The sequence below is a fragment of the Salmo trutta genome, chromosome 10 (genome assembly GCF_901001165.1).
Source record: "Salmo trutta chromosome 10, fSalTru1.1, whole genome shotgun sequence".
Classification (NCBI taxonomy): Eukaryota; Metazoa; Chordata; class Actinopteri; order Salmoniformes; family Salmonidae; genus Salmo; species Salmo trutta.
Genome location: NC_042966.1, coordinates 17,343,343 through 17,364,978, shown reverse-complemented (window position 1 = coordinate 17,364,978; position 21,636 = coordinate 17,343,343). Strand labels below are relative to the sequence as shown.

General features: G+C 45.8%; 1 protein-coding gene across 1 annotated transcript in view; it reads left to right on the top strand.

Annotated features, from left to right (window-relative positions):
* Positions 1 to 934: 934 nt before the first annotated feature.
* The window catches only part of LOC115200802 (unconventional myosin-XV), a 37,403-nt gene continuing 16,701 nt past the window's right edge, over positions 935 to 21,636 (top strand). Inside the window, exons 1-22 of the mRNA XM_029763932.1 lie at positions 935 to 3,196; positions 3,405 to 3,581; positions 4,138 to 4,202; positions 4,754 to 4,817; positions 4,942 to 5,051; positions 5,248 to 5,322; positions 5,441 to 5,638; positions 5,755 to 5,818; positions 5,917 to 6,030; positions 6,183 to 6,344; positions 6,556 to 6,669; positions 9,696 to 9,754; positions 9,876 to 9,999; positions 11,419 to 11,514; positions 11,662 to 11,919; positions 12,008 to 12,085; positions 12,226 to 12,344; positions 12,444 to 12,489; positions 12,579 to 12,703; positions 12,912 to 13,026; positions 15,142 to 15,317; positions 15,425 to 15,515. Of these exons, the coding sequence (XP_029619792.1) occupies positions 935 to 3,196; positions 3,405 to 3,581; positions 4,138 to 4,202; positions 4,754 to 4,817; positions 4,942 to 5,051; positions 5,248 to 5,322; positions 5,441 to 5,638; positions 5,755 to 5,818; positions 5,917 to 6,030; positions 6,183 to 6,344; positions 6,556 to 6,669; positions 9,696 to 9,754; positions 9,876 to 9,999; positions 11,419 to 11,514; positions 11,662 to 11,919; positions 12,008 to 12,085; positions 12,226 to 12,344; positions 12,444 to 12,489; positions 12,579 to 12,703; positions 12,912 to 13,026; positions 15,142 to 15,317; positions 15,425 to 15,515 (4,692 nt within the window). The remainder of the gene's footprint in view (positions 3,197 to 3,404; positions 3,582 to 4,137; positions 4,203 to 4,753; positions 4,818 to 4,941; positions 5,052 to 5,247; positions 5,323 to 5,440; positions 5,639 to 5,754; positions 5,819 to 5,916; positions 6,031 to 6,182; positions 6,345 to 6,555; positions 6,670 to 9,695; positions 9,755 to 9,875; positions 10,000 to 11,418; positions 11,515 to 11,661; positions 11,920 to 12,007; positions 12,086 to 12,225; positions 12,345 to 12,443; positions 12,490 to 12,578; positions 12,704 to 12,911; positions 13,027 to 15,141; positions 15,318 to 15,424; positions 15,516 to 21,636) is intronic.

The window sequence follows — 21,636 nt, the reverse complement described above, 5'->3', positions numbered from 1 at the left end:
CCACTTAGGATGTTCTAATTTGTTTATTTTTCTATGTTATGATAATGATTACAATAAACACAACCTTAAATTGTGTTATTGCGGTAGTTAGCTATAGCAAGTCCTATGTTGTGTATTATAATATACTATCCACTATACGACAAGTATGATAGTACTGTTGTGATACTGTAGCTAATGGGGTCAGTAGCTAATCTGGCTCTCTAACCTAAGACTTGTGTGTCAAGTGGCCATCCAGGTGTAAAACGCCTGAAACCCTGTCCTTATGCTGACTGACTATGGTTGACAGACTCATTACTTGACCTGGTGCCCTTGCATTTATTTATTCATTGATCGATCTAAACCTTAATGTGTTAGCACCAGAGTAATTATGGTGCTAACAGGCAAGTTGAAGGTTTAACTGAAAACATGATAAGAAATATTTAAATGTCAATGAAATCCAAACAGTCATTTCAGGCTATTTCTTATTAAAATAAATGTGTCTTGTACGTTATTCATTCCTGTACTGTGTAACTTGAACTTATCTACCATATTCTTAGTTATGTTCCTATTCTGCAGGTAATCATTTTATTCAAACCAGAGATGAATAAAAGCTGATAGAGGACATCCTTCAGACATGTCACTTGTAAAAAGCAAAGGTAGGACCAGTAGAGAAAATGAGAGAACCAACACAGGAAAGAAACCGAAGGGAAAAGGAGAAAATCATTGTTCCAAACCACCACCTGCAGTAACAAATGGAAAAGAAACGGTAGACCAGAAAGAAGAGGTCAATGGCAATGGGAAGACTAAAAAGGGAGAGAGTAAAATGAAAAAGCAAGAGGAGAGTAGCAAGAAAAGTAAAGAGCAGACTAAACAACAGCCGAAAGAGGAGAAAGGTAAGAAACCAGTGAATGGGAAAAGTCAGAATGGTAGATCATCCCCTCAGAAGGAGAAAAGCATGACGGTTGATGGCGGTACGAATAAAGCTATCAAATCTAAACCTGGATCAAAAATACCCCCAACCAAAGGAGGAAGGGCAGACACACCTATAACAAAGCCTGTAAAAAAAAGAGTTGTCATAGTGAGTGAAACAGAGGAGACTGAGGAATCTGAGAGCGAAGGAGAGAGTTCAGTGGAGGAGAGCGAAGAGGAGGAGGAGGAGGAGCTAGTTTGTATAGAGGAGACAACTGAGACAGAAGGGCTCGAGACAGAGGCGACACAGGATAGCAGCGAAGAGGAGGTTGAGGTGTCAGACACGGAGAGAAGCACAGAGGGGCAGGTAAAGGAAGAATCAGAAAAGGAACCTCAAGTAGAGGAGGAATCAGAAAAAGAACCTTCAGTGCAAATCAGGAAACGAGGGGAACTTGAAGAGGAGCCAATCAGTACCAGTGAGGAAGAGGAAGAATCAGTGGCAGTGACCAGCGATGGGGGTGAATCTGAGAAGGTAACTTCAAGGAAAAGAGGGTCGCCCAAGAAAACCACCGCTGTACCACCACTCAGTTTGACGACCAGCGTCACTGCACCGACAGGGGGTCTGAAATCCAAGATGTTCATGAAAAAAAAGGGCCAGGCTGAAGAGAAGGATAACAAACCTAAGAAAGCCCAGAAACCCACGAAAGCAGAGAAAAAGAAAGCAGAGAAAGCAAAGAAAGCTGAGAAAAAGAAAGAAAAGGCTGAGAAAAAAAAAGAGAAAGGGAAACACAAAGCTACTCCAGCAGAGGAAGAAGCCCAGCCTCTGAAAGATGTCCCCCTCAGCAAGGCTGATGCTGCAAAACACAAGGCCCAGATCCTGAAGCTAGCCAAACAAACAAAAACCTCCATCAAAGACAAGAATGCTTCTTCTTCCCCATTGGAGTCACAGGAGGATGAGGCTGCCTCAACTTCATCCAAAGCCCCTAAAGGCCCATCACGGATGATGCTATTGAAATCAAAAGGAAATGACCTCAAAGCCTGTCTGGTTGAAGGAGAACAGGAACAAACGAAAGAGGAGCAACAAGATGGTGAAGGAGAAGCCAAACAGGGGAGCAGGAAAAACATTGGCCTGGTCCTGGGCAGAGTCAAGATGGCATCTGTTCGACAAAGGAGCAGTAAAATGCTGGTCAAGCCTGGAGAGGAAGCAACTACAGCCGGGTCTACAGATGCAGTCTCAGCCAAACCCACGGACAGTCTCATCACTCGTAGGAAAGGTGTGACGACTCTACGCCACGTCTCGGGTTGGATCAGGGGGAAGATGCCCAAAGGGTTCAACCTGAGGAGTAAACTGAAAGTAGTGACCCAGGCCATTGGCTTCTCCCGTTGGCTCCCTCTCCAAGCCATCAAACAGAGGGAGGGAACCACCAGCTCCAAACACAGCCTGCTTAAACATCGGATGGCCATGCGTGTGGCTAGTAAGACCAGCCTGGCCAGCAAGAAGAACCGAACCTCTGGAAACGGAGTCGAAGATAAGTCCGCTATCACCCAGAAGAGGCAAGCGGGGGAGTCTGGTGACGACCCCCACTCCACCTCCCCTCCAGCAGCCATCGTGCTCCCCAGGATGAACAAGCTGGGCATGGGAAAGGCCAAAGGAATCCTACCAGCCCAGCCATCCCAGACTGCTCAGCCAGCCTCCTCCTCCACCCCAGGCTCCAGCACTGCTGTGGGAGCCACCCTCGAAGCCCCCAAGCCCCCCAAACCAGGAGCCAGACTGGTACTCCCAGTCAAACCGGACCTCACCCTCCTCAAGTCCATAAAGAAGCCTGTTCCTGGAGCAGCACCAGAGCCAAGGAGGACTGAAAGTACAAATGGGAGCACAGGACCACAGAGACCCACACCGGGCACCAGCAACGAGGACAGGAAAAGGGAGGCGGCACTTAAAGGCAATGAGGGTTTCAGCATCCTCCAGGCAGCCAGGGGCAAACTGGGCAACGATCAATTCAAATTGACCAAGCTATCCAAGCCTCTTGCTAGTGCTGCAATAGAAGTAGGACCCAGCCGTGGAGCTATAGTCCCAGACAGGGAGACAGGAGCTGGGTTTGCCGGACCCCCCACTGATGGTACTGAGTCTGGAGAACCTGTCAGACTGACTGGAGAACCAACCAGATTTGGGTCTAGGGTGGGGTCGTACTATGAAGAAGAGGCTGATCGAGAGGTGGCCCAGCTGATGGGGGGGGGGGGGCTGTACCCTGTCGGTCCTCTGGAGGTACACTGGGCTGGGACGACTCGCATGAGCGGAGACCCCCAGGTATGGATGACATATGGTAATGAATTGTTTTCTTTTTATTATAGTAATATCTAACAGAAAACATTTAAAATATGTGGATAGGAGGATAGCATTTCAGTTAACCAATTTACGTAAGCCTCTCTCGGGTATCACAATATGACAGATGTCGCGACACCGTCACAATTATAATTGTTACACAAAACTCCACTATCATCCCCTCCCTCAACAGGACTGGCTGCGAGCGGATACCCTCCTGCCCCACCAGACAGTGGAGAAGCTGACCAAGTGGACGGTGTACGAGGATGGGAACCAGGCCAGGACTGTACCGACCCACAACGGGAGAGGACCCTGGGAATCTGAGGACCCGGCTCAGGACATGCTGGAGAGTCGCCTCAACAACACAACGGTACTGAGATTGTTCTGGCTTTATGTGTTGAACTTACAGTATGTACCTGCGAAGCGCTGGACCAACAACTTCACAGCATGGATAACTTCATTTGGACATGCTGTAGCTTCAGGGTAAGCATCTTTGAGAGCAAAACAGGCAATATAACTCCTAATCCTTGTTCGCTAAGCATCCCACTTCCTATTCACCGCTGTCAGTCTGTGTGTGTATTGACTAAAGCCTGTAACACAGGCCTCTACTAGTTTATTTATTTTCTAGTCACTACCAATACAATAGAGCATAGCACAGGCATACAGTGTATCAACTATCACAGTGACTCAGCCTTTCCCATGAATACAGATGTATTGGTTACCTGTGGTAGAGGGGCTCTGGGTGGGGTTACGGGGCTGAGGGATATGGTTAGAGTACAATGAAAGAGAAAAAAACTGTTACTGCTAGACAAGAACTATAGCTACAGAAAGAAGGCACAGTAAATGGGTTCGGAGAAAGATCCATTGCACATGGTTCTGGAGGGGGACATGTGGCTGACACGTGTCTGCTCTGGGTTCACCTTCAGGTAGCGATGCCAGGGTCTGACCAGGCTGTGGAGGTGGACGAGGTGGAGGATCTATCCCAGCTTGAGTGAGTGTGAGAGAGAAAGAGAGAGAGAGAAAGAGAGCGCGTGCACACGGTCAGGGTGTGGGAGTAACTGATTACATGTAATCTGATTGCATTTTTTTTTTGTACTGTGGACTTTACCTGCAAAAATATTGTAATCAGACTCGATACTTTTGAAAAACTAGAGTACTGCCAGGATAAATTAAATTCAGAAAGGATGTTTGCGGAAAAAATATATATTAGGACACCTTTCTGTTTTCTTAATGACATTCAATTCAGCGTTGAAGGTGCAAGTTTAAGTTTGTTCCACCTGAGCGAATCTGACAACCAGTCAGAGACCACTATGATGACACACCAAATGGGTTTGATGGATCTTTTGTCTTCTTCTACTGCTTCTTAAGGGAAAAGTAATCCAAAAGAAAGTAATTAGATTTACGCTACCGATTTGGGGTAATCAAAAAATGACGTTACTGATTACAATTATGGATAGGCAACTTGTAACTGTTACGGATTACATTTAGAAGGTAACCTACACACCCACACACCTCTCTCTGTTAACTGGTGTATGTCTCCAGGGAGGTGTGTGAGAGCTCTGTGCTGCTGAATCTGAAGAAGAGGTTTCACCGTGACTCCATCTACGTATGTAACCTTACAACTGAACATGAGGAAAACTCAGACCGATCTCTCTCCATATAAACATGTATATCTCAGCTCTACCTCTCAGCCATATCAGATAACCGTCATCTTTCCTTGTGTGTCCCAGACGTACATAGGTAACATGCTGTTGTCACTTAACCCCTTCAAGCCCCTTAACCTCTACACTGAGGACCTCCGACAGCAGTACCAGGGCAAGGAGCAGAAAAGCAACCCTCCGTGAGTAACAGCAGAGTAACCCAGGAGTAAATCAAGAGTAAACCCTAGAATGAACCAAACCCACTGTAATGCCAGAATAACACAATTATAACTATGTTGCCAATCTGAGTGACAGCAGAGTAACAAGCACAGAGTAACGCCAAGGGAATCCACCTGTTGCTAATGTAAGTCTGTTGTTGTGTGTCTATTTGTGCAGCCATGTCTATGCCATCGCCGATGCAGCCTTCAGCCAATCTCAGAGCTCACCACAAGAACAGTGCATCGTCATAAGGTATGTCAGAGACACCAGTCTTTCTTTCTCTTTCCTATTCTCCTTCTCTCTTTAGAGTACTGTATTGACCTATCATCTTGTCTACAGCTGTTTTGAAGTGTATTCTGTCTTTCTACAGTGGTCAGAGTGGATCAGGTAAGACTGAGGCCACCAAGCTTATAGTCCACTACCTCAGCTCCATGTACCAAGGCAGGAACAACAACCTCAGACAGCCCATGGAGGTGCTGCCGATTCTAGAGAGTTTTGGTAATGCCAAGACCATCCTCAACAACAACTCCAGTCGCTTTGGCAAATACCTTCACATCCACATTCTCCAGTATGTCCTCCTCTAGGAACTTCATCTCTTTCACTCTGTAGAGAAACAAAGTTGTGTTCAATTGGCATGGAACCGGAGGAACAAAATGTATTTCAATCTTTTTAATTGGTCGACAGGGGTGTGGTGGTGGGGACTTCGCTGTCAAAGTACCTTCTTGAGAAGTCACGCGTTGTCTTCCAGGTGAGGTCTTTGTGTGAGACAACTGGGTGCATATTCCTCATAGCCTCAGTCTGACACTTTACTCATGGTTTACCGAACTTGTACTGTCTCTGCGTCAGGCCAATGAGGAGAGGAACTACCATGTGTTCTATGAGCTGCTGGCGGGGATGAACGACTGGGATAAACAGGAGCTCTATCTGCAGGGAGCAGAGACATACTACTACCTCAACCAAGTAAGCCCCAATTAGTAGAATCAGTAGGATCAAATGAATAGAATCCGTTAGTAGAAACAAAACCCTGCACATCCCAGGTGTTACCTGGACCAGGATTGAGGGAACAAACGGTCGAGCTGAATAGATTACTTTGCCCTCCCTCTGTCTGTCAGGGCGGGTCCTGTGAGCTGAAGGGGAAGCTGGACAAACAGGACTTCCTGTTGTTGGTCCAGTGCTTTGAGACGATTGGTCTACATGCCGACCAGATCTCCACAGTCTGGGCCATCCTCTCCTCCATACTACAGCTGGGGAATATCTGCTTCAGTTCCTACGAGGTGTGTATGAGAGAGTGGGCAAGGGAGGGTGAGTGTATTCTTACGGGATGAGGTGTCTGTGCTCAAAGAGGATGTGAGTTGTTCAGAGTAGTATGTATTTTGAGGTTTGCACATGATTGGATGTTTTTCATTCATTTATGTTTGATATACAGTATATGTGAGAAACAGACAGTAAATAAATATCTAATAGTGTACTTTTGTGTGTATCTAGAGTGAGTCGTTTGAGGTGGCCCGTATCTTCAGTGAGGCAGAGGCCAGGAGAGTAGGTTCTCTCTTGCAGGTGTCTTCAGAGGCCCTACAGACTGTCATCACACACAAAGTCACGGTCAGAACAAACCCTTCGCCATGCCTTCACCCTTCAATCTTCTTGAACTGTTCATACATTAGCTGATCTACAGTGCCTTCAGAAAGTATTCTTACCCACTTATTACACATTTAGTCTGAATTCAACATGGATTTAATGGATTTTCTTCTCACCTATCTACACACAATACCCCATAAGGACAAAGTAAAAATATTTCCATTTATTGTAAAAGGAAATATAGAAATACAGTATCTAATTTACAGAAGTATTCACACCCCTGAGACAATACTTTGTAGAAGCACCTTTGGCAGTGATTACAGAGTCTTTCTGGGTCAGTCTCTGCACTTTCCACACCTGGATTGTGCAACATTTGCCCATTATTATGTTCTACATTTTTTCAAGCTCTGTCAAATTGGTTGTTAATCATTGCTTGACAACAATTTTTAGATCTTCCCGTAGATTTTCAAGTAGATTCAAGTCAAAATATATTCACGGTCTTCTTGGTAAGCAACTCCAGTGTAGATTTTGCCTTGTGTTTTAGGTTATTGTCCTGCTGAAAGGTGAATTCTTCTCCCAGTGTCTGGTGGAAAGCAGACTTAACCAGGTTTTCCTCTAGGATTTTGCCTATACTTAGCTCCATTCTGTTTATTTTTTATCCTGAAAAACTCCCCAGTCCTTAACGATTACAAGCATGCCCATAGCATGATGCAGCCACCACTATGCTTGAAAATATGGAGGCTGGTACTCAGTAAAGTGTTGTATTGGATTTGCTCCAAACAAAACTCTTTGTATTCAGGACAAAAAGTTAATTGCGTTGCAGTATTACTTTAGTGCCTTGTTGCAAACATGAATCATGTTTTGGAGTATTTTTATTCTGTACTGGCTTCCCTTTCTCTCTGTCAATTAGGATAGTATTGTGGAATAACTACAATGTTGTTAAGCCATCCTCAGTTTTCTCCTATCACAGCCATTAAACTTGAACTGTTTTAAAGTCACCATTTGTTTTTTATTTTTACCCATCTACCAATAGGTACCCTTTGTGAGGCATTGGAAAACCTCCTTGGTCTTTGTAGTTGAATCTGTGTCTGAAATTCACTGATCGCTTGAGGGACCTTACAATTATCTGTATGTGTGGGTTACAGAGATGTATTATGTTCATTGTTAAGCAAATGTTTACTCCTGAACTTTATTTATGCTTGCCATAACTAAGGGGTTGAATACTTACAGTGAGGTGAAAAGGTATTTGATCCCCTGCTGATTTTGTACGTTTTCCCACTGACAAAGAAATGATCAGTCTATAATTTTAATGGTAGGTTTATTTGAACAGTGAGAGACAGAATAACAACAAAAAAATACAGAAAAACGCATGTCAAAAATTTTCTAAAAGGATTAGCATTTTAATGAGGGAAATAAGTATTTGACCCCTCTGCAAAACATGACTTAGTACTTGGTGGCAAAACCCTTGTTGGCCATCACAGAGGTCAGACGTTTCTTGTAGTTGGCCACCAGGTCTGCACACATCTCGGGGGATTTTGTCCCAGTCCTCTTTGCAGATCTTCTCCAAGTCATTAAGGTTTCGAGGCTGACCTTTGGCAACTCGAACCTTCAGCTCCCTCCACAGATTTTCAATGGGATTAAGGTCTGGAGACTGGCTAGGCCACTCCAGGACCTTAATGTTCTTCTTGTTGAGCCACTCCTTTGTTGCCTTGGCCGTGTGTTTTGGGTCATTGTCATGCTGGAATACCCATCCAAGACCCATTTTCAATGCCCTGGCTGAGGGAAGGAGGTTCTCACCCAAGATTTGATGGTACATGGCCCCGTCCATTGTCCCTTTGATGCGGTGAAGTTGTCCTGTCCCCTTAGCAGAAAAACACCCCAAAGCATAATGTTTCCACCTCCATGTTTGACGGTGGGGATGGTGTTCTTGGGGTCATAGGCAGCATTCCTCCTCCTCCAAACACGGCGAGTTGAGTTGATGCCAAAGAGCTCCATTTTGGTCTCATCTGACCACAACACTTTCACCCAGTTGTCCTCTGAATCATTCAGATGTTCATTGGCAAACTTCAGATGGGCATGTGTATGTGCTTTCTTGAGCAGGGGGACCTTGTGGGTGCTGCAGGATTTCAGTCCTTCACGGCGTAGTGTGTTACCAATTGTTTTCTTGGTGACTATGGTCCCAGCTGCCTTGAGATCATTGACAAGATCCTCCTGTGTAGTTCTGGCCTGATTCCTCACCGTTCTCATGATCATTGCAACTCCACGAGGTGAGATCTTGCATGGAGCCCCAGGCCGAGGGAGATTGACAGTTCTTTTGTGTTTCTTCCATTTGCGAATAATCGCACCAACTGTTGTCACCTTCTCACCAAGCTGCTTGGCGATGGTCTTGTAGCCCATTCCAGCCTTGTGTAGGTCTATAATCTTGTCCCTGACATTCTTGGAGAGCTCTTTGTTCTTGGCCATGGTGGAGAGTTTAGAATCTGATTGATTGATTGCTTCTGTGGACAGGTGTCTTTTATAAAGGTAACAAGGTGAGATTAGGAGCACTCCCTTTAAGAATGTGCTCCTAATCTCAGCTCGTTACCTGTATTAAAGACACCTGGGAGCCAGAAATCTTTCTGATTGAGAGGGGGTCAAATACTTATTTCCCTCATTAAAATGCAAATCAATTTATAACACTTTTGACATGCGTTTTTCTGAATTATTTTGTTGTTATTCTGTCTCTCACTGTTCAAATAAACCTACCATTAAAATTATAGATTGATCATTTCTTTGTCAGAGGGCAAAAGTAGAAAATCAGCAGGGGATCAAATACTTTTTTCCCTCACTGTATTGACTCAAGACATTTCAGCTTTTCATTATTAATTGATTTGTAAAAAATGGGAAAAACATAATTCCACTTTGACATTATGGGGTATTGTGTGTAGGCCAGTGGTAAAAAAACATCTCAATTGAATCCAATTTAAATTCAGGCTGTAACACAACAAAATGTGGAAAAAGTCAAGGGGTGTGAATTTTTTTCTGAAGGCACTGTACCTGTCCCTCCTCAGGAGACAACCTATGACAGGATATACTGCCCCCTGTCTGTGGAAAGTGCCATAGAATCCAGGTACTGACCGAGCCATGCACTGCCGTGTGAGTGAGCTCCTCCACCTTATATTTGGAGTTAATCGATACTATCTAGAGCAGCATAGAAGAATAATGATCTATTATCTATCCCTTTCTCCTAGAGATGCCATAGCCAAGGCCCTGTACTCTGTGTTGTTCGATTGGCTGTTGGAGCAGATCAATGATTGGCTGAGCCCCACAGAGATGGACAGCACCGTGGGGATAGTGGACATCTATGGCTTTGAGGTGAGGGGCAATGAGGACCACAGTAAATGTTTAATGGAGAATGTGCGATTTAATCTAATGATAATATGCTAGATTGTGTGCTAGATTAGGGTTGGAGCGAAAACCTACAGGACTGCAGCTATCTAGGAACAGGGTTGGGCAGCCCTGTTGTATTGCATGTTATATGCATTTATTAAACATATACACTGCTCAAAAAATAAAGGGACACTTAAACAACACATCCTAGATCTGAATGAAAGAAATAATCTTATTAAATACTTTTTTCTTTACATAGTTGAATGTGCTGACAACAAAATCACACAAAAATAATCAATGGAAATCCAATTTATCAACCCATGGAGGTCTGGATTTGGAGTCACACTCGAAATTAAAGTGGAAAACCACACTACAGGCTGATCCAACTTTGATGTAATGTCCTTAAAACAAGTCAAAATGAGGCTCAGTAGTGTGTGTGGCCTCCACGTGCCTGTATGACCTCCCTACAATGCCTGGGCATGCTCCTGATGAGGTGGCGGATGGTCTCCTGAGGGATCTCCTCCCAGACCTGGACTAAAGCATCCGCCAACTCCTGGACAGTCTGTGGTGCAAAGTGGCGTTGGTGGATGGAGCGAGACATGATGTCCCAGATGTGCTCAATTGGATTCAGGTCTGGGGAACGGGCGGGCCAGTCCATAGCATCAATGCCTTCCTCTTGCAGGAACTGCTGACACACTCCAGCCACATGAGGTCTAGCATTGTCTTGCATTAGGAGGAACCCAGGGCCAACCGCACCAGCATATGGTCTCACAAGGGGTCTGAGGATCTCATCTCGGTACCTAATGGCAGTCAGGCTACCTCTGGCGAGAACATGGAGGGCTGTGCGGCCCCCCAAAGAAATGCCACCCCACACCATGACTGACCCACCGCCAAACCGGTCATGCTGGAGGATGTTGCAGGCAGCAGAACGTTCTCCACGGCGTCTCCAGACTCTGTCACGTCTGTCACGTGCTCCGTGTGAACCTGCTTTCATCTGTGAAGAGCTTGCCACAGCTCGCATTGATGTGCCATCCTGGATGAGCTGCACTACCTGAGCCACTTGTGTGGGTTGTAGACTCCGTCTCATGCTACCACTAGAGTGAAAGCACCGCCAGCATTCAAAAGTGACCAAAACATCAGCCAGGAAGCATAGGAACTGAGAAGTGGTCTGTGGTTACCACCTGCAGAACCACTCCTTTATTGGGGGTGTCTTGCTAATTGCCTATAATTTCCACCTGTTGTCTATTCCATTTGCACAACAGCATGTGAAATTTATTGTCAATCAGTGTTGCTTCCTAAGTGGACAGTTTGATTTCACAGAAGTGTGATTGACTTGGAGTTACATTGTGTTGTTTAAGTGTTCCCTTTATTTTTTTGAGCAGTATATTTACCTGTGTGTTGTAGGACCTGGGAGTGAACAGCTTTGAACAGCTGTGTATTAACTTTGCCAACGAGCAGCTGCAGCACTTTGTCAACAAGGCCGTGGTGACCCAGGAACAGGTCAGTGGGCTAGGGGTCAGAGTTCACAAGTCAAACAATCAGTAAAGTCATTGTGCGTCTCTAATAGTTAACGGGGTTTACATTCATGGTTACTGATTAAAAACGGTGGCGCTTGTGCGTGCGTGCATTCGTGTGTGTGTTCTCCAGGAAGAGTACAGTACAGAGCAGATCCAGTGGTACCCCGTCCCACTGCAGGATTTCCACTCCTGTCTAGACCTCATCTCCTCCAGACCACATGGTATCCTCCGTATACTGGATGACCAGACCTGCCTGCCCCAGGCCACTGACCACACTTTTCTCCAAAAGTGCCACTATCACCATGGGAACAGCCCATACTACACTAAGCCCAAAATCCCTCTGCCTGTCTTCACTGTCTATCACTACGCCGGAGCTGTCACGTACCAGGTGGTTCTAGCTTCTTAAGTGTTTAGGAACCACTGAGTTGGGACATGTTTATATGGATGTTTTTCTTTATGTTCCTCTCTCTCCTTAGGTCCATAACTTTCTGAATAAGAACCATGATCAGTTCCGTACAGAGGTGATTGAGCTGTTTGCTAGGAGTAAACTGAAGGTAAACGTGTAATTCCTATAGGCTTAAGAGCAATCAATCAATCCCTCACTCACTAATTACCCAATCAATCAATCAATTAATCGATCGATCGATCGATCTCTGTATCTCAGATGGTGTCAGGGTTGTTCCGTAAGGTGCAGGATAATTACCTGCAGCAGAGAGAGTTGGGCTGGAGGGGTAAAGGTCACAGGCAACAGCCCTCCACAGTGGCAGCACACTTCCAACAGTCCCTGACTGAGCTCACCACACGACTAGAGAGGTCAGGGTCTTTTACAAAAAAGGCAAAATATATTTTCATTTTGTTTGCTGAGAGAAGCAAGGCAGTGGTGGATGACCTGTGTTATTTCCTTCCATCCAGGTGTAAAACCACCTTTATTCGGTGTTTCAAGCCAAATTATGTCAAGGTGGGTATGCAACATTAAATGTAGCCAATTGCGCCCTTTCTAGGCCAAAAGTTACAAACCTATATTATATCCTGTCCGTCTGCCCTCAGCTTCCCGGTATCTTTGATGTGGACTATGTGTCAACCCAGCTGAGGCATGCTGGGATACTTGAGACCATCACCATCAGGAAGGAGGGATTCCCCATCCGCATCCCCTTCTCCTTCTTTATGGAGAGGTACTGGACAAACCAACCAATGCAAACTAATATTCATTCACATGGTTTAACCACCATCCACACACACACAGTACCAACCGTACAGTATACTAGCATCTCACTGGAAGAAAGTAAAACTGAGCCAACCACCACTTGCTGCTTCATAGATCTAGGTGAGCTTCTCCTCAAATGATTATTATCCCTCCCATCCCATCTCCCTCTTCCCCAGGTATGGAATCCTCCTGGTGGAGCGACCAGCCACCATGTCTGATAAGGAGCAGACCGTGGCTTTGCTGAACTTTGTAGGGGCTGATGAGGGACAGTACCAGCTAGGACTCACTAAGGTAACTGTAGCGTTGTACAGTTGTTTCATAGAAGAAAAATAAGATCGATCCAAACAAGCCAAGTCTAGTATCTTAGACCAGGGTCTAAGAGTAAACTTGATTGTGTGTGTGTGTGTGTGTGTGTGTGTGTGTGTGTGGCCCTAGCAAAGATTCAACATCTGCTTGCAAATGTGCATATCTCACAGGTTCTGAAGGAAATAAATAACAAAACTGTTCAAGTGGTGAGAAAGTGGATATTCTTAAACACACACACACGTGACGTTATCTTCCTGAGCCAAAGAGAGGGGGGTTTGGGTGTCCCGAATTTTGAGTGGATTTACACTGCTACCAGACTGACTCACCTGTTGAACATGCTCAACACTGACGACTCCACAGTTGGGCAGTTAGCCAGAGCTTCCCTCCTTCTAGACCTACGGAGGAGGAAGGTCCAACTGGTCACGGACACTAATGGGCTTCAGGACGAAGGCCAATGGAAAACTGGACACTCGTGCTGTGGGCTTTGGAGTCTGGCCAGACTGACCGGACCTCAACAACCTGTGCAACCGGACTGGAGTGGAGCTCAGATGGACACGGTCTGATATGCAAATGGAGCCAGTGACTGCCTCTGATGTTGTTGTGGTAGACCCCTGTGTTGTTGTGGTAGACCCCTGTGTTGTTGTGGTAGACCCCTGTGTTGTTGTGGTAGACCCCTGTGTTGTTGTGGTAGACCCCTGTGTTGTTGTGGTAGACCCCTGTGTTGTTGTGGTAGACCCCTGTGTTGTTGTGGTAGACCCCTGTGTTGTTGTGGTAGACCCCTGTGTTGTTGCGGAAGCGTCTGTGGCCCATGATGGAACATCTCATCCTACATCGAGGACAACACTCCTTGGTTTCAGATGGATGCAGCTACAACAGCACTGGACCGGCCTGCGTCCCTGATCTGGACTGTGCTGACCACTCTGTCTCCCATTCCATGTAGCACAATGCTTTTCCTGTTGAAGCGAGGCTGCAAGTTCTACCAACAAAATATAATCTAGTGCTCTGGTACCCTGCAAACCGTGATCCATTTTGTATTCTACATACATAAAATTCACAAAAGCTCTGACGAAGGCCTTGAGGCCGATACGTAAAGCTTATTAAAGATCAGTGATACTATCAAGAGCGGTGTGCGGTTTCCTTTTTCATTCATCTTGTTCAACTGTTGCCATGCACCTGCAAAAGTTTTCTCAGATGTGCGAGTGCCTTTTGAATTTTGTATTCTACATGACTCAAATGTAATGAAGTCTGTTGCCAATGTTGTGAATGGTTGTTGTTCGTTGCTAGTCGTAACCGATTTGTCGACCTGATAGCCAGCGTGGTGAGACAGGTTGTCTCACCAATAGCACATATCCATAAACATTGTTGAACCTGCTGGTCATCTATGAACATTTGAACATCTTGGCCATGTTCTGTTATAATCTCCACTCGGCACAGCCAGAAGAGGACTGGCAACCCCTCAGAGCCTGGATCCTCTCTAGGTTTCTTCCTAGGTTCTGGCCTTTCTAGGGAGTTTTTCCTGGCCACCGTGCTTCTGCATTGCTTGCTGTTTGGGGTTTTAGGCTGGGTTTCTGTACAGCGCTTTGTGACAACATCTGATGTAAAGAAAAGGCCTTTATAAATACATGAGATTGATTGATTGTGTAAGAGGAACCTGGTTTAATGCTGATGATGTGTTTTCCTGTGTGCCAAATACGGCAGATGTTGTTGTGAGGGGAGGCGCTCATTTTGGAAGTTGGCTGCTCATTTGACGACTACATGGAGCAGGCCTTTGCTGACAAGCTTCTTAATTACCAGCCCCTCATGGCACGCTCGAACAGCCTCGGGTGTAGGTGCAAGCTGCTGGCGCAGATATTTGGCAGTCTCGGCCATGTACAGAGGCTTGCAGTGTGTGGCATTCAGATTGTGGGCCTGCCAAAAACTAGGGCAAAGCAATTGGCTAGATAGATACTGCTCTGTTTCAGCTGTCGTGGCAGCCTAGCTGTTTGGAGAAGGAGGTGCTTTCTGTACACTTGAGTGCCGTTTGAAAAGTTTGGATCCTTTTTTAATGTAAACTGGATTGGTGGATTGAAGTAAAGCACTTAATGTGTGTGGTGCGTGCAGGTGTTTCTGAAGGAGGTGCTGTACCAGCGTGTGGAGGACAAGTGGAACAGCACTCAGACCTGGGCTGCGGTTACCATCCAGAGGAACATCAGAGGGTTCATTTGCAGACGCAACTTTAGGTTCTTCAAACAGAAGGCCATTGTCATCCAGAGTCACATACGAGGACATCAGGCCAGGTATGGAGAGATGTGTGACAAGGGAGGAGACAGAAGACAAAAGTCTTGAGATTGCGGTTAGTGTGTCCACCTGAAAGTGACTGACTGGCGCCCCCGTCTGTGTACAGGCAGTATTACAAGCGTCTGAGACTGTCCTTCACTCAGTTCTGGGCTGCAATGATGATCACCAGGAACACTATCAAGAGACGACAGTGGAGGGTAAGATACATGTACACACACACACACCAGTGCACACACACATAAAATAATCTATAACTGAGTCAATTAGCATGTTACTTGGCAACCATATTATGTTTACAGCCTTTATAGATAGTGCTATAAATTCCTGCCTCATCCATTCTGTTGCACAACACCAGGGATAAAGGAACCCTATCACAGGAGTAAAGGAGGAATGTTTTTTCCTCCTTCCCACCCTGAAGTCGTTTCCCCCTTCCCACTCTCCCACCCTAAAGTCGTTTCCCCCTTCCCACTCTCCCACCCTGAAGTCGTTTCCCCCTTCCCTCTCTCCCGCCCTGAAGTCGTTTCCCCCTTCCCACTCTCCCGCCCTGAAGTCGTTTCCCCCTTCCCTCTCTCCCGCCCTGAAGTCGTTTCCCCCTTCCCACTCTCCCGCCCTGAAGTCGTTTCCCCCTTCCCACTCTCCCGCCCTGAAGTCGTTTCCCCCTTCCCTCTCTCCCGCCCTGAAGTCCTTTCCCCCTTCCCTCTCTCCCGCCCTGAAGTCGTTTCCCCCTTCCCTCTCTCCCACCCTGAAGTCGTTTCCCCCTTCCCTCTCTCCCCCCCTGAAGTCGTTTCCTCCTTCTCCCCCTAGTTCCCCTCTCTCCCACCCTGAAAGTCGTTTCCCCCTTCCCTCTCTCCCACCCTGAAGGTCGTTTCCCCCCCTTCCCTCTCTCCCCACCCTGAAGTCGTTTCCCCCTTCCCTCTCTCCCACCCTGAGTCGTTTCCCCCTTCCCTCTTCTCCCACCCTGAAGTCGTTTCCCTTCCCCTTCCCTCTCTCCCACCCTAGAAGTCGTTTCCCCCCTTCCCTCTCTCCCACCCTGAAGTCGTTTCCCCCCTTCCCTCTCTCCCACCCTGAAGTCGTTTTCCCCCCTTCCCTCTCTCCCACCCTGAAGTCGTTTCCCCCTTCCCTCTCTCCCCCACCCTGAAGTCGTTTCCTCCCCTTCTTCCCTCTCTCCCACCCTGAAGTCGTTTCCCCCTTCCCTCTCTCCCACCCTGAAGTCGTTTCCCCCTTCCCTCTCTCCCACCCTGAAGTCGTTTCCCCCTTCCCTCTCTCCCACCCTGAAGTCGTTTCCCCCTTTCCCTCTCTCCCACCCTAGAGTCGTTTCCCCCCTTCCCTCTCTCCCACCCTGAAGTCGTTTCCCCCTCCCTCTCTCTCCCACCCTGAAGTCGTTTCCCCCTTCCCTCTCTCCCACCCTGAAGTCGTTTCCCCCTTCCCTCTCTCCCACCCTGAAGTCGTTTCCCCCTTCCCCCCCTCCCACCCTGAAGTCGTTTCCCCCTTCCCCTCTCTCCCACCCTGAAGTAGTTTCCCCCCCTTCCCTCTCTCCCACCCTGAAGTCGTTTCCCCCCTTCCCTCTCTCCCACCCTGAAGTCGTTCCCCCTTTCCCTCTCTCCCGCCCTGAAGTCGTTCCCCCTTCCCTCTCTTCCCGCCCTGAAGTCGTTTCCCCCTTCCCTCTCTTCCCGCCTGAAGTCGTTTCCCCCCTTCCCTCTCTCCCGCCCTGAAGTCGTTTCCCCCTTCCCTCTCTCCCGCCCTGAAGTCGTTTCCCCCTTCCCTCTCTCCCGCCCTGAAGTCGTTTCCCCCTTTCCCTCTCTCCCGCCCTGAAGTCGTTTCCCCCTTCCCTCTCTCCCACCCTGAAGTCGTTTCCCCCTTCCCTCTCTCCCACCCTGAAGTCGTTTCCCCCTTCCCTCTCTCCCACCCTGAAGTCGTTTCCCCCTTCCCTCTCTCCCGCCCTGAAGTCGTTTCCCCCTTCCCTCTCTCCCGCCCTGAAGTCGTTTCCCCCTTCCCTCTCTCCCACCCTGAAGTCGTTTCCCCCTTCCCTCTCTCCCGCCCTGAAGTCGTTTCCCCCTTCCCTCTCTCCCGCCCTGAAGTCATTACCTTCCATGTTTTGCCTGAATCCTCATTGAATGCATCTTGATACTGTTGTTGTACCATAATATCATACCTTACGTAGTCTTCTACTGTAGTTTAATCCTATGGCCTTGGACCAACGTGGGAGCCTGGCTGTAGTTGCCTTGGCAAAGTTTTGCAAACTGTATGAATGTTGCTTTGGTATTACCTGTTGGTGTTTGTTGCTAATGTTTATATTCACCCCTGCCATGGTTAAATACATAGCCCTGGTTCCTTTTCAGATTCAGTAGACTTTGGACTCTGAGGAGTTGAGTGTGTGACAACTTCAGTTTTGGAATAAGTTCAAGTATTTCTCATTGTGTTGACATCGTAACTGTTTGGTGTTGAAATCCATATCTTTGTGTTCGGGGAGGGCCGAGGCGTCCATAGTTCCGATCCGTAGGTTACGTGAGGTCCGATACAGTCACTTCCTGTGAGGAGAGAACCTTATAAATGGTACAACGAGTGTTCTAGTTTCCACGGCTACTAAACTAGGATGTTAAGAAGTTGGGACGGATTTTATATCTACTTGTTAATAAATATATTGGTGTGGATCCCTTCTGTTTTTAGAGAATATTACTTGACTAAGTTGTCCACTCAGTAACTTACCTGGCAAAAATGGGTGACTTTACCAATGTAGTTATAGGAATTGTGTACTTTTGATCCTATAACTGATCTTTGGGATGAAAGGCATAAGTGAATTGAAGTGAATGTGTCACCAGGTGGCCTGCTGTGACCTCAATGCGTCACTGCCAGGTAATATGATGGAAGTAGGGTGTGGTCACCCATGTAAATATTTCAGCCCCCTCCTCTCCTCCTCCAATTTACCTACACTTACCACGCCCATTCCCTCTCTGTTTCCTGTTACACACACACACACACACACACACACACAGCTCTAGCCACATACTCCTATTGTTTTCGGACTTCAACCCCTATTACTGAAATTAGAGGCTGTAGCATCTCTCCTTTTGCCTGTCGGTCTGTCTCACTCTGCAGTAACTCTTACACCTCAGGATTGTTAACAGGTAGGCTCTTCTATTTATAATTCATTATCATGTCGTTTTTTTAATACTTTGATATTAGTTTTCTTCAGCTCAAGGCTTTATTTATTATTTTGTTGAATGAAGACTGAATGAGAAGGGAGGATTGCGAGGGAAAAAGAGAGATGGAAGGGTATACTGTTGATAATAGGTTTATAGGTTTTGCTATGTTACCATGGATGCTTTATTGGGAATTTCTACTCTTCCTCTCTTTATACACTATATATACAAAAGTATGTGGACACCCTTTCAAATGAGTGAATTTGGCTATTTCAGCCACACCCGTTGCTGACAGTTAAAAAAAAAAATGGAGCACAGTGCTATGCAATCTCCATAGACAAACATTGGAAGTAGAAAGGCCTTTTTTTAAGAGATCAGTGACTTTCAATGTGGCACCGTCATAGAATGCCACCTTTCCAACAAGTCAGTTAGTCACATGTCTGCCCTGCTAGAGCTGCCCCGGTCAACTATAAGTGCTGTTATTGTGAAGTGGAAACATCCAGGAGCAACAACGGATCAGTCGCAAAGTAGCAGCGCGCCGAGTGCTGAAGCGTGTAGCACGTAAAAATCATCTGTCCTCGGTTGCAACACTCACTACTGAGTTCCAAACTAGCTCTAGAAGCAAGGTCAGCACAAGAACTGTTTGTCAGGAGCTTCATGAAATGGGTTTCTATGGCTGAGCAGCCGCACACAAGCCTAAAATCACCATGCACAATGCCAAGCGTCGGCTGGAGTGGTGTAAAGCTCGCCGCCATTGGACTCTGGAGCAGTGGAAACGCGTTCTCTGGAGTGATGAATCATGCTTCACCATCTGGCAGTCTGATGGACGAATCTGGGTTTGGCAGATGCCAGGAGAACGCTACTTGCCCAAATGTATAGTGCCAACTGTAAAGTTTGGTGGAGGAGGAATAATGGTCTGGGGCTGTTTTTCATGGTTTGGGCTAGGCCTCGTAGTTCTAGTGAAGGGAAATCTTAACTCTACAGGATACAATGACATACTAGACAATTCTGTGCTTCCAACTTTGTGGCAACAGTTTGGGGAAGGCCCTCTCATGTTTCAGCGTGACAATGCCCCAGTGCACAAAGCAAGGTCCATACAGAAATGGTTTGTCGAGATCGGTGTTGAAGAACTTGACTGGCCTGCACAGAGCCCTGACCTCAACCCCATCGAACATCTTTGGGGTGAATTGGAATGCAGACTGCGAGCCAGGCCTTTTCACCCAACATCAGTGCCCAACCTCACTAATGCTCTTGTGGCTGAATGGAAGAAAGTCCCCACAGCAACATCTAGCTGAAAGCCTTCCCAGAAGAGTGGAAGCTGTTATTGCAGCGAAGGGGGGACCAACTCCATATTAACGCCCATGATTTTGGAATGAGATGTTCGACGAGCAGGTGTCCACATACTTTTGGTCATGAAGTGATTACTGCCTTGGTTTAAATTATTAATCCAAATTCTTCTTTTAGTTTCCTTTAGTTTCCTTATTTTTTGCTGTTCATTGAATTTCTTTCATTGGGTGTTATTGTTTTATGGAAATTGGACTATGGACGCTCTTGCCAGGCGAGAGAAAGAGAGGCTATTTGTCAGCACTTATCACCCGTTACTTAATACATGTATATTGTTTGATAAGTAATGTTTGAATGTAAACTTTTTTTGGGGGGGGGGGGGGGGGTAGATCAGCTTTAATATTACAGATTGTAGCTTCCATCAATGTAATTGTCTGCATAATTTCCAATCCCCATATATGCTTTTTGTAAATACATACAGTACCAGTCAAAAGTTTGGACACAACTACTCCAGGGTTCTTATTTATTTTTACTATTTTCTACATTGTAGAATAATAGTGAAGACATCAAAACTATGAAATAACATATGGAATCATGTAGTAACCCAAAAAGTTTTCAACAAATCAAAATATATTATATATTTGAGATTCTTCAAAGTAGCCAACCTTTGACTTGATGACAGCTTTGCACACTCTTGGCATTCTCTCAACCTGCTTCAGGAGGTAGTCACCTGGAATGCATTTCAATTAAAAGGTGTGCCTTGTTAAATTGTACAATTCCTTTCCTTAATGTGTTTGAGCCAATCAGTTCTGTTATGACAATGTAGGGGTGGTATACAGAAGACCAAGTCCATATTATGGCAAGAATAGCTCAAATAAGCAAAGAGAAACAACAGTCCATTACTTTAAGACATGAAGGTCAGTCAATGCTCAGCATATGTGGGAACTCCTTCAAAACAGTTTGAAAAGCATTCCAGGTGAAGCTGGTTGAGAGAATGCCAAGAGTGGGCAAAGCTGTCATCAAGGCTTTTTCTCCTGTTTAACACTTTTGTGGTTAGTACATGATTCCATATGTGTTATTTCATAGTTTTGATGTCTTCACTATTAGTAAAGATAAAGAAAAACCCTCAAATGAGTAGGTGTGTCCAAACTTGACTGGTACTGTACATTTATTTTACAAGAGTTATATATATTTTTGGTTTTTAATCCCATCCTTCAGCTACCCTCAACCCCTCCCATCTATCTCTAAAGACCATACATTTTTATTTCCATTTACCATATATTTTTAACTGTGCTGCTTCAGCAAGTTTCAGAACCTATAGTATATACATTTTACCGTCCCAGTATATTTTACATGAGTTATCTTGTTGTTTTTAGTCCCATCCTTCAGCTTCACACAACCCCTCCCGTCTCTCTAAACACCGTCCGGTTTTGATTTCTATTTGCAATGAACCTTTCTATTCTCATAGATTCTACAGATTGTAAATTAAAGATAAATATTTTTGCTAAAATTATTATTATATTATTGATTGATTGATGATGACTTTTCAAATCACCCAGCAGTGCTATTTGCAGAGTTGGCTCCAGGTAAATGTTGCAATTCTTCAGCCATTCCTGAACCTGTGACCAAACATAAGCTACATATGGAGAGTACCAAAACAAATGATCTAAAGATTCTATCACAGCTAAATCTGCAGAGCTGGAATGGTTGTATCACCCATATGTATAACATTCTACTGGTTGCAAGAATTTAGTATAATAATAAAACAATTCTAGGTTTTGAATCCGGTGTTTTGTATATCAGCTTATAAACCATGTGCCATTTGAACTTTGTCGAATGGATGAACAGACATTACCCCTGTCTTACCAATAATGGTGGATTGCAGCAGAGTAAT